We start from the raw sequence: 12,436 nt of genomic DNA, 5'->3' as shown, positions 1-12,436 counted from the left end.
AACTGTTACTCAATCAACATGACACAATCTCCCAGCTGAATTCCCACACAGGTTTAGCTCTAAATGGTGGAATTCCTACCCCAGACCGCAGAGCAGCAGAGAGCATTTCCTGCAAGATTCTAATCGCTTTCCCACCACGGAGAAGTTTACCTTTGAATACCCTGAAGACAACACATTTTGCTTCACTACAGGCTAGCAAGCTATTTCCAGACTGCAAAAAAATCTTCTCCTCCTACTTTGAAGCACCCTTGATTCCAGTTCTTTGAGTTGTTACACAATTAATCTGATCCCCTGAGAAAAACGTGTGTCCAACTCAGTTATGGGGACAGTTGATAAAGAGGCAAAAGTCTCAAAAATAGGCAAAACCCCCCATGCTGCTGGATGGGCCTATGGAACATAATCTCTCCTGCTGCCTCAGCAAACATCTTTTTGTAAAGCCCATATTTTTACATTATTGCCTTTAACACTGCTACGAGGCATTGTCCCAAACAATGACACTTCCCCATCCTGACAGCTCACAGTACCTCTTTAGAGCAGGGCTTAACTTGTCTTAGCACTCCTGATTTTGATTTTTAAGTACAGTACACTCAATGCTTATTCTGCACTGAGGATCTACTCCCTTGCCATGTCCTTTCCCTTTAAAGGGCCACTAGCTTGGGAAGCTGAAAGTCAAGGCATGTTTAAATGAGGGTATCAGGGCTATTTTCCCAGATAATCCAGTTCAAACTGGACCAGAGCATGTTCCAGAAGGTTACATAAAAATATTTTGGACATAAAAATCCTTTCAAAACACAATCTACCTGTTCATGAAAGATCTTAACTAAGAGAGAAAGAATGCATCTTTCTGACCCAAGATTAAGTGCTTATCATGCTGACAAATTAATGTATTTCCACAAGTTTTAGAGCCATTCCATGACTATGTTGTTAAGTAAAAGAAAGCACAGTGATTCCTCTTCATAAGGGTCTGTCATACATAACATTTTAATCAACACCAAAACAAGTTATGCTGCTAATGCAGATGTTGCAAGTGTCAGTATTCCAGTGCCTACTGCAGTTGATTACTGACTAAATTGGTAACCTAGAGAGGTTTGATGATGTAATTTAAAATTGGCAAAGACATAAAAAATTAATTAAAGCTTTCCACTAGAAATGAACTGTATGAAAATAACATTTACTTTCAAAAAAAAACCCCAAAAAAACACGGGCAGAAGTAACTGTGATGTTGTTTAAAAAAACATAAATCCAACTTCTTTAATAGAGGTAAATTTAAATTCTGACAAAAAACATAGAGGACAAAACAATCTTTTTAAGAACAAACATTTAAGTGAAAATATGCAATAATGATACAAATCTGCAATACTGCACAATGCAGAACAAATAATGGCAGAACTACACAGGAAGGAAGGCATTACAGTTTTTTACAGATGTGTCACTTGAACTGCACAGAAGGCATGCAGCATTAGCAGCTGACAGTTAACTGGCTACTCCCCAGCAAATCCGCTCAGAACAAGCTGATATTTATCTGGGATTCCCACTCAGTGCTTGAATAAAGCTTTGCCCAAGACACAGCTGATGTAATGGAAGCCAGGCCAACAAGCTCCAACAAGGGGCCACAGACTTCAACATCAGCTTCAGTTTTGCCCAATAAGAATTCAATTTACACCCCTGATGAATCAATTTTTCACCTAAGCAGAGCAGTGCAGTATTCTCCTCCCCAAGGAGGGCATGAAGCCAGTGGGTGAGTCTGGAAGCAATGTCTGCTCACCTCGTGTCAGGTGTTTGCACTGAGCAGCCTCCTGCTATTCCTTCCCCCAGTACAGACCAACAAGAACACCAGCACCAATGCCACACAGCACAGAGATCTGATGCCTTCCCTGCCTCTGCCACTCAGTCTGCTCTTCCACAAGCATGGATGGTAAATCTGAGCCTAAAGGGAGCTCTCTGCTACAAACAGCCCTGGAGAAATTACTGGCACTGCCATACACTGCAAACAAAGCATGATGCAGCAGTTTGTAAATCACAACAAAACACAAAACCCAGTTTGATCTCTCTGTGTGCATTTACAGCCTGTAAAATGCAATATGGTTCTTATATAAGAGAGGTAAAAGCTTATAAAGAAGCATTTGCTTTGATATCTTACAGCTAAAAAAGTCACAGGGTAATAAAGGTCCCTCCATTCTCTCTTCTAATCTATAATCTAACTTTCAAAACCTGAAAGGAAAAAAAAAAACCAGGAAAAAACGATATGCAGATATGCCATGTCTGCATTTGGAAGACATACTCATTTAGAGTGGTGACAGGTCTGTCTTTCATGACTGTGGAGCAAGGAATGTGTGTCTCTTGTTTATTGAGGTGCCACAGAAGCACTACCACAGCAGGACTAGGCAAAGCTCGGGCTTGTTCACTACAAATATACATAATCTGCCATGGCTGGGGAAGAGAAAGGGGTCACAGTGAGCTGATTTTAAACATGCCCAGTTTACTTCCAGGGCTTTTGGTTTTATTCCTGTGCAATTTGACCAATTCCTCCTCCCCTCTCAGCAAATCCCTTATGTTTTAGCTGATAAGTAGTAGTAGCAAGGCTGTTACACACAATCAGGAGAATTGACAGATAAGAGGTTTAGTTTAAGGATGTAATCAGCAGGAGTAAACACTAGACTGACCCAGCTGTAAACAGTGGAAATAAATGATAATATTTGTCCTGGTCACCTACTGAGCTATTACACACTTTCCACTATGTAACAATGTAAATATAGCGACCACAGTATATACAGCAGGCAGTGCAATCATCTGGCTTTCCAAGCAAGAAAACTGAGCTTTTAGTTGATCTTTTTTAAGAATTAAAGCAATTTCTGATTATTTTTTAATAGGACTGTCTTTTTCCTCAAATCAGCGTTTTACTAACTGTGGATGTCTGATATAATGTAAAATACCTCAAGCAGAAAAAAGCACATCTGTTATACTAAATTATATTTTCTTTAATGCCATTTGAGAACAGTTAACAATGAAAAAAAAAAAAGAGTATTTGTCAAGAGAAACCTGTGTTTCTTTCACATCACTTCATATAATTGTAGGAATGTCTGGCTCCTTGAATTTGTATGGGAATTCCAAACTAAATTTCCACAGAAACGTATAAACAAAAAGCAATATCAGCTCCCATATACACAATTTTCAGTATTCCAGAACAGTAAAATACAAGCAATGTGAGACTACATTTTGACACCAACAAAACATGGGATAAAACTGAAATTATAGCCCCAGCTTTCAGAAATGACTGCATTAACACATGAAATGCACTTAGTGTTCCTTCTCAATACTTAAACATTTGCAGCTCCTAAGAAAGATAGCATCAACACTGTCAGAGATGCCATTAAGTTTTTTAAACTTATATTTTCCAGCAGATTCATTTGCAATATAGTGCAAATGAAACTGCTGTGTGCTATCTCACCACCCTATCAACTGCTTTATGAAACTTTAAAGCACTTTAACAGGATCATTACAAGAGAAGCTTGGGTGATGTGCAGCAGGCAGCTTAATTGGAGGAATTCTTTGCAGTGACTCTTCTTACACACCCTTATTCAATTTCTATAGACTGTTGAATGACCTTGTCATCTTTGCTGCCCCGGACTAAAGCTTAGCTACAGTCACGGCTGTAACACAATATAAATAGATCCCATGGAAATTAAACAACTGAAGGCTGAGTCTCTGGGGGAATTCTATGTGTAGTAGGTCGCTGGCTAATTCTTCAGCAGAAGCTCCCTTTGCAAAGAGGAGTGCCATGCAGGGTCACAAAATGTGCCTTTGTGTCATGCAGACTTGGACAAATTCTTCACTTGGAAATATTGTCCAAGTCAAGGAACACTGGGACATGCACTTTGCCTTACTTCTCCTCTCTGTAACTGGGAAGTGGCAGAACACAGAAGAGCTTTCAGACAGGGAAGCTTTTCTGATTAAGACCAAACTTTTTGGAGTACATCACACACATGAGTCTGACAGAATCTAATTTTTTTTTTTGCAAAAGTACTAGATTGGGGCAGGGAAAAATGCCAATGGGTAATGTAAAACCAGGGTAAGAGGAGAAGTACCAGGGCTATTATGCACCTCATGTTAAAGTGTTCAGATGACCCCATCAGCACAGGAGAAGCTTTCCCAGAGAGAAAGCTTGCACTGCAGTGTCTCCAAGCCTCTCAGGAATCATCAACCAATTTATTAGTTGATTGGTTCATTTTATAACACACTCCATACTCTCCATTCCAGGCCCTGCAGAGGCAGCAAAGCTCCCAGCACAGGACACTGCACCCAGGCTGTCCTGGGGAGGGAACTCTCAGGGAAAGGCCAAGGAGCTCTGGGCTCCCAGGCTCAAGGCATTCTCACCAAAGCAAACAGACTCGTTTTTCCATCCCCTAAGGTGTCTGTGGGAGTCGTGCTACTCTGATATCATCATGCAGCAAAAAACAAAAGAGCACCTACAGAACATGTGCACATCTCTGCCAGCACCTCCTGGCCTCAGGGTTTTGGGTGCATTTACTGGGACCCTACATCTGCCTTGTCACCAAAGTGCAACTTCCTGACACCCTCCTGTAACTGCCAGCACCAGGGTGGTACAGCTCCCACACAGCAGCCAGGGAAGAATGAATTAGCAGGGTGAACTCTTGCTTTCCTCCCTCCCTCCAAGTATAGAAGGCTTAGAGGCTAAAGGCACACAATCACCAGTGGCATTCATTTAATTAATTACCAGCATGATAAGAACTGAACAATGAAGTCCAGCGATTAAGATTTCTGAGCAGATTGAAAAACAGTTCTCGTGTCACAGCATCAGAACTGATCAGGCTTTCCTGAGTTTGTTATCCAAGAAGCTGAATTTGGTTGTATCCTCTCAGATAAGCTTCAGATGGGTTCTTCTGAGTCACTGCCATCCTTATACAGGCTCCCCTTTCCTACCAGTGATACAGCTGCAAACCCCGTGAGCTCTGACAAACTCCACTCAGTCCAGCAGTGACACCAATTTCATGGAGGCACAGATGCACATGGTGTCAGTACTCTTTGAAAATAATAATCTGAACACACTCGAAGCGGGAGCTGAGCTTCTCTGGACACTGTCTGTGTTTGTTTTAACTTTCAAGTTTTTCCAATCCCTCTCCTGTTGCACAGCCAGAAGGTTCCCTAACAAACTCTTCCACCAGCAAAATTCACTTCAACTTCTGAACACACATCCTGAATGATTACCTGGTACCAGCAGACTTATCAAGCCTCACAATGAAAGACTTGCTGTGAGGGAAAAATTTCTAGACCAGGAGGAATTAAAAATAGAGGCAAAAATCCATGGTATGCACCCAAGGGTCTGCTCCTGTGGCATATTCAAGTAATAATGGAATTTTACACTGGACTAGGAAATGGCCTGCTCTTGAAAAATAAATGCAAAGACCTTTAACACAAACAAATGTCTATGTGAAACTGTGGATATTTATTTTGAGAATAAATGATCAGATCATTTATTCTGTTTACATGGTGACTATCATGTAAATAATCCAGTTTAAAAACACACAGAAGTAACCGAGTAGACCTACACTGGAGAAAGAGAGGTCACGTCTCAGAACACAAGGTAGGAACCAACAAGAGACTAAAAATATGCAGCATAATATTCATATTGCTACATTCTATGTTTAATAATTGAAATCTATTTCACACTAGCATGGCTGATTCTGCTTTATCTATTGTAATTATACTTCCATCAAGAGTCCTCCTGTAGACATTTGCAATCATTTACAGTAGCTATACCAAAGCTACCAACAACCAGGCAATCAACAGTGCTTGTAATAACAATGTTCTCTCTGGTTAGAGACAATCATGAACTCTCATGTTGTGATGCACTCTAACTGCCACAGGTAAGTGAAATGTCTTCTTTAATACACATATCTTGCACAACTGGCATTTGTACCAACATCTGCAGAAGTTCCACGGACAGATGTATTGCCAAGCTCTAAATGTCACTAGAAGTCTATCTGCAGTTTATTAACTATGCAAAGGAACAGGGAATGTAGGGCAGCTGTAGGTCAAGACAAAGACACGAAGAGGGAGTGTTTGGAAGTCATATAAATTCTGTGGCAACAGATAATGCATGAAAAACTGCTCCTTCTTTGCACTGGGAAGCACCTAGGACTGTGGGCATGTTCTTTCAAAGTAGGAATAACCTTTCCTTTTGACCACATTATCCAACATACATCATACCAAAGGTCTTAACACACACCTTTCCCCTTCAAGTTTCACACTTGCAGTGTTCTCATTCCTGTAGCTCATAATGAAGACATTTATTTTAAAGACTCTGTCAATAAATCAGTAGTTTAGTGTCCTCAGGAGAGGCAAATGGATGACAGAACATCAGTCCTCAAAGCTTCTGTCCAGTTCATGAAAAATCAGTTTACCATAGACACAAACCCCAGTATGTTGGCTTGCCTTGTTACACCTCAAATTGTACCAGGTAGGACCACTTCCTAATAACTAATAGTTTAAATTTTTAAATGCATAAATAAATTAGATTATTCATAAGAAATAAAAAAATGAACAAATCACCTTCTTAATGAGTGGATGCGGCTACAGTCTTTGCGGATTTATATATTGCACACAATTCTACCTGCTATAATCACCACGAGTGCAGCTGCCAGAGGCAGAAGATTGGTTTTGTACTGTTTTCTAAGAAATAATTTGGCATGCTCAAGTATTTCAAGCAGGCAGTTTGGCAAAGGGCAATCAGAGCAGTCAGACAGGCATTATCACTACGAGAAGTCTCTGTGAGCTTTCCAAGCTGCAGTGTAAGTAATCATCTTAGCAGTGGAAAATCATGACCTAATCAATTTTCCTAAGCTGAGTCTTTTGTAGCTGTAGTGATGAATGCCTTTTACTGTAAATGCTATAAAGAAAAAAAAAAAGAAACCAGCAAAAATTAGGAAAATTCATATCTGATATACACTTCAAATAACTCAATACATCCCATTTAAAAAAACCAAAAACAACAACTACTCCTGAGAGAAACCAGCCTGCAGCAGCACAAATTATGTAGATATGAAAAATATAAATTACAGCAATCAGAGTATACGGAATGCATCATGTTTTGGTCACCATATTTAGATACTGAGAATTATGATAAAGAATAAACACTCAACACATCATATGCACCATGACTGAATGCTTAACTCAAGCACATGAATTCTTCCTCCTTGCAATTTTCTTGCAATTCAGTCAACTGTGACCATGTGACATGTGAAAGTTGTAATTTCCCAACTCACTTTTCTTTCATTTTCCCATCTGTCTACATGCTTACTAGGAAGAAAATCCAACAAAACCACACAGATAATATATATTTTAATATAATTCTGTAAAATAGTATTGTCATCTGAGGAGTATTAGTGTACTGCGAAAATCCATATAGTGTAGATCATAATGTTAATAAGTTTGCACATGTTTGAAATTACAGCTTTTTACTGCATAATAAGAAAAAGATTTATGCACTTCTGTCCTAGGACACACAGACACCACATCCTTTCTGTGCTCTCAGAAGTGCTCTTTTGTCGCACAGCTCTGTTAAACAGTCAGCCACTGCCAGATGCTCTGGCTAGAAATGGTCACAGATGGTCAGTTGTCCAGTTAACAGACCAGAATACTCCTCTCGAATCTCCCCTAAAATTGTATCTCAACTGTATGCAGCAGATTTCCAGAGCATGGTCAGGAAGGCATTTGACCTACTTAGGACCTCAGGTCAACTTTGATAACTTAGTCAAGATCAACTCTCCACAATACCGCCAAGTAAACCATCTCAACACATTTCAAACAGCAAGTGGCAAGTCCTATATTACCTTTGCTGATTAGGTGATAAATTGCATCTTTTGATGAAAGAAACTCTCAGTTCTGCATGTAAACAAAGTACCTTCTACCTGGGGATGATCCCAACACATCTGTACTAATACACATTGTAAGAGCTACTGGAGGAAAGAGCAAGTGACCAGTGCAAGGACTCCAGTGGTACTCAGCAAGCTCTGTGCTCAGTCCTGCAAATATTTACCAGTGCTCCTTAAAAATATTAACAGGATTGTAACATGCACAAGAGCTACTTGCTTCTATGTTGAACAAGCAGTGCTTGTCATGCAGTATATCTGTGACAAAGACTATGAGTAAGACAGCAATAGGCTAAAAATAGCAGAGAAAAATCTTTGGTCTTTTGCATTAACCTTTCACTCTTCCTAGATCAGGCATAAACACCAAAAATATTTAAAACCTGCATATTTAAGTGAATATTAAAAAGACACGTCATTTACTAGCAGCATTTACTAAGTAAGTTCTGTATCTCGTGATAACAGTTGGGTGTCCTTCCAACTTATACAAGATTTACAAGATCTGGTTATCTAAGTGTTGTGCAATACATATTTTGTGAGAGGATGATTCCCGCAGCAGGTTAACTCAAGATTGCAAAGCCTATTGCTGGGAAAATAGGTGGCCAAACCTAATTCTGTTGCCTTACAGGTGCAGTGATTTAAGCTCTCTAAGGTGTCACTGTCTTCCAAAAGAGCTGAGAAGTATTTTGTACACTCACCCAAACCACTGACAGTATATTCCAGGTCACTGGCATCCAGCAGAATGGGTCCATTCTCCTGCTGCCCCTCTTCCTTGTAGTAGAGCTTGTAGCCCTGGACAGCTGCAGTGTCCTCAGCGTCCTGCTGCCACTGCACTGCAATGGTTGTGCAGTTCATGGGCTCCAAACGCAGCTCGGGAGACTTCGGCGCTGGGGTTGAGAAATACAGAAAATGTCTTGTATTCTAGAAAAGGCTATTTTTTAGGTAACAATCTAGATGTCCGTCAGTCCAAACTTCACTCCAGACTTTGATTCTAACTCATCTGTGTAGTCAGGTAATTATTTCTTTCTTATGATGTCTGGCTCCCCATAACCTAAATCTAACAACTTAATTTAGAATACAACAGGATAGAAGCAGCTTTTAATTCTGCATCTTAATAAATAAATAAATTTATGAGGTAGTTATTTTTAAGCAAAAATGAAAACATTTCAAATATAATTACAAAGTTACTTCCTGTTTTAAAATGAGCCAGAGTAAATATGATTAACAATACCATCACACTTCATCAAGCATTAATAATTCACTTTAGTAATCAAAACTCAATTAAATCCAAAGCAGAAGGATGTGGACTACAGCTAAGGAATAAAGTTAAAAATTCAAATCTGAATAGTTTTCAAGCTATTTCTGTGAATCTGTTCTTCTGTGTGACATTACTAAATAATAATAAAATCCGAAGCTCAATTATAACAAATTAGACTTCAAATATCAATTTGCATATTCAAAATATATATGCGTTTTTACTAATACAGACACACATGGAACAACTCAGATCCTTAATTAGAACATTACACTGCTAATGTGCAGCATGTTCCAGTTTGCAGAAATGTATTTTACACTGAACAAAATGGCAGGGAAAATCTAGTTCATGCATGTGAGCTGCTCAGACGCTTTAGCTTCCAGCCTCATTTTCCTCTGTCTGATGCAATTGGAATTAAGAAGAAAATTTACAAACCCAACAACCCCGGAATCCCTCGCTGCTGAATGCCCAGCACGCCAAGTTACCTCTGACACTGGTCGCTTTGGGGGTGCGGTGCGAGGTCCACAGGGACGCCTCTCCCCAGCCCACCCTGGTGGCAGCCGTGATGCGCACCAGGTAGAGGCTGTCGGGCCTGAGCCCCTCGAGCAGGTGCTCGGCGGCCGTGCCCGGCAGCTCCAGCACCTGCACCTTGCTCTCGGTGCTCAGGCGGAAGGACACGCGGTACAGCACCACCCGGCCCCGCCGCAACTTGGCAGGAATGGGCAGCCACGAGATGAGAATATCCGTAGGGCTCCTGCTCGTCAAGCTGATTTCAGGAGCTCTCAAGGGAACTAGAAAGGCAAAGACAAAGCTTTTGAGCTCAGAGAAAAAGACAGAAAATTCTTGTCTGATACCTCAGCCCACAATGAGATGTCGGTAATGTAAGACTAAATAATCCAACAAGTTCCGTAGATTCTTCTTTAAGGAGAATTTGACACTTCTCACACTTCTCACCTGCTGCATGCAGAACAGCCTAAGCAAGCTTTTTTCCTGTAAGGCTCTCAACATTTTCTTCTCTTCTTGCTGCCAGCAGTAATCAAAGGCAATCAGCACCTGGCTGGTCTGACACACTGCCTGCCAAGGTTAGATGCAGCAGCTCCAACCGAGGGCCCAGACAGCAACCTGCACTCCAACACTTGGTGCATGTTTTCTTCCACTTACCATGTAATGAGGGTTCTGATAAAAAGACTGGCAGACAACCAGAAATGGCAGTGTTCCATGCTGCCAAAGCTTAACCCTGTCAGAATTTATTAATCAGAGCTAATGATCTACACTGAACAGTGTGTTGTCGCCATGATGTTCAGATTAATTAAATCATTGCACAGAAATAAGTCAGCAGGGTCTTTTACTAAATTCTGATTATACTAAAAAGGCACATAGACACAAAAAACCCCAAAACAAAACAACAGGTTAATTTTTTTTTTTAATCCTAAAAATATTTGTTGGTAGCCTAAATCCTATGCTGCTGTCAAATTCTCATCATGAAAGGAGTTCTTAAAGATCTAGAATAGTTATTGACATGATTTAATGAAAAGTCTTTCAGCATAGAAAGAGACTCTGTAATACACATTGTTGCTCTGTCAGAATGTTATTTTATTCTCATTCCTTTCATGAGCTGCTGTCTTGCACTGTGGTATCCAGAGGTCTCCTTGGTACCAACAGAAATTCAAGACCCTCAGGAACTGCTACCACTGAACTGCACAGCTTGACTCAGTGCAGATAAGAACATTCACCAAAATAACTTCTTACCATCTTCAAGGGTGTGCTGAGTCACATGGTCTGACATCTGACTGGCTCCCAAAGGCATGTAGGCTACAATATAGAAGGTGTAGTTGCTGGCTGGCTCCAAGTCATCAATGATGTAATGGGTTGTATCATTTCCAATCACCACTTGGTACTCTTCATTATTTAAACCTGGTATAGAACAAGGGTTAGACAAACAAAAATTGCTGAAAATCCTCAAACATCACAATATCTTGGCTTTAAGATCTTATGAAGTTAATTTCATGTTCTTCCCCAGACTGCCTCTATTTTTTCAACCCTGTTCAGCAAAAGCTCTTTTATGCACAGGAGTAACTGTGTCTTGCTGTAGTATAGGTTGTGGTGTTTCAGGATTTTCCTCAATAAGGGATGCTGAATGCAACTCTAAACCCTATTTAGCATTAGTCACAACAAACTGTGCTCACTGTACAGTAACACAAGGGACAAGCTCTAATAGCCTTATCATTCATACCCAGCTTCTAAATCTATTTGTTTAGAGTCAGGGGTTTTTTTTCCAAACCTATTTACAGAGCCTTTCTATAGCAGACTGTGAGGAATGTGAGGGCTCCATTCCATCAAAAACAAAACAAACACCCTCCTGCCCCCCAAAAGAAACAAACAAAAAGAATTTATTCAGCAGAAGGGTCTCATTTTAGCCCTGCAACTGCTATTACATTTGATTGACAAGTTTTTTATTTTAATTTGGAGAAAGGCCAATAAGAACAGACCAGAATAATCTTCAAAAATGTTTGGCTCCTTAGCAAGTTGTTAAAAAAGAAAAAAAAAAAAAGAAAGAAAAAAAATTGTCAGCAATTCACACTAAAATATGCATAGTGATGATGCAGCAGTCCTTGTCTTTGTTGGGCTTTATTCCTACAGAGGAAGGCTATAAAGTGGACCAAGTGTGGTGAAAGCTGCTGTGTTAAGGAACAATTCACACCAAGTGCATGTCAACTTAATCAAAACTCTGTAAGAGCCAGCTCCTCCTCTTCACAACTGATTTTATAAACAAAACGAAAGGCAAATTCCACCATTAAGTTTTCCCACATTTATGAATTAACTTGATAGCATTTTAATTAGACAAGATTACGAGCATCTCACAACAGACTAGTTAATGACTTGTTAATTAGGAATTGCAAGGCACGATTTCTGACCTGCTAAACAAGATCCTTGAGCTCAAATTAAAAGGACTTGTTCTCTCATTGAATGGATTGCTGGGCCTCATGCAGAGGCCCTAATGAAACAGCCATAATAGAGAACAAGGCTTGCCTTCCACCACAATCAGTGTCCCCTTTGTGCCTTTTCTAAATCACTAACAAGGAATTAACACACTCCAACATGCACGCTCATCAGACCCTTATTCTTCTTGCTACTATGACCCCAATTTGAATGTAAAATATTCTGCTAAAAGAAACAAAAAACAAACACACAAAACCCACACCTGTTAGTTTTTTCAACTAGCTTGATTAAAACACTAACTTTTTTTTTTATATAGGGAAGAGAACCCGAACTTGTTTTTACAGTGAAGCATCAG

At 40.0% G+C, this 12,436-nt stretch overlaps 1 protein-coding gene across 1 annotated transcript in view; it reads right to left on the bottom strand.

Annotated features, from left to right (window-relative positions):
• The window catches only part of PRTG (protogenin), an 85,826-nt gene that overhangs the window by 37,605 nt on the left and 35,785 nt on the right, over nt 1-12,436 (bottom strand). Inside the window, exons 9-11 of the mRNA XM_064389464.1 lie at nt 10,891-11,055; nt 9,627-9,932; nt 8,585-8,773 (exon numbers count right to left, since the gene is read on the bottom strand). Of these exons, the coding sequence (XP_064245534.1) occupies nt 8,585-8,773; nt 9,627-9,932; nt 10,891-11,055 (660 nt within the window). The remainder of the gene's footprint in view (nt 1-8,584; nt 8,774-9,626; nt 9,933-10,890; nt 11,056-12,436) is intronic.

Source organism: Passer domesticus, chromosome 14 (assembly GCF_036417665.1).
Source record: "Passer domesticus isolate bPasDom1 chromosome 14, bPasDom1.hap1, whole genome shotgun sequence".
Lineage (NCBI taxonomy): Eukaryota > Metazoa > Chordata > Aves > Passeriformes > Passeridae > Passer > Passer domesticus.
The sequence above is the reverse complement of the archived record's forward strand: the minus strand, read 5'-3'. Positions and strand labels throughout refer to the sequence as shown.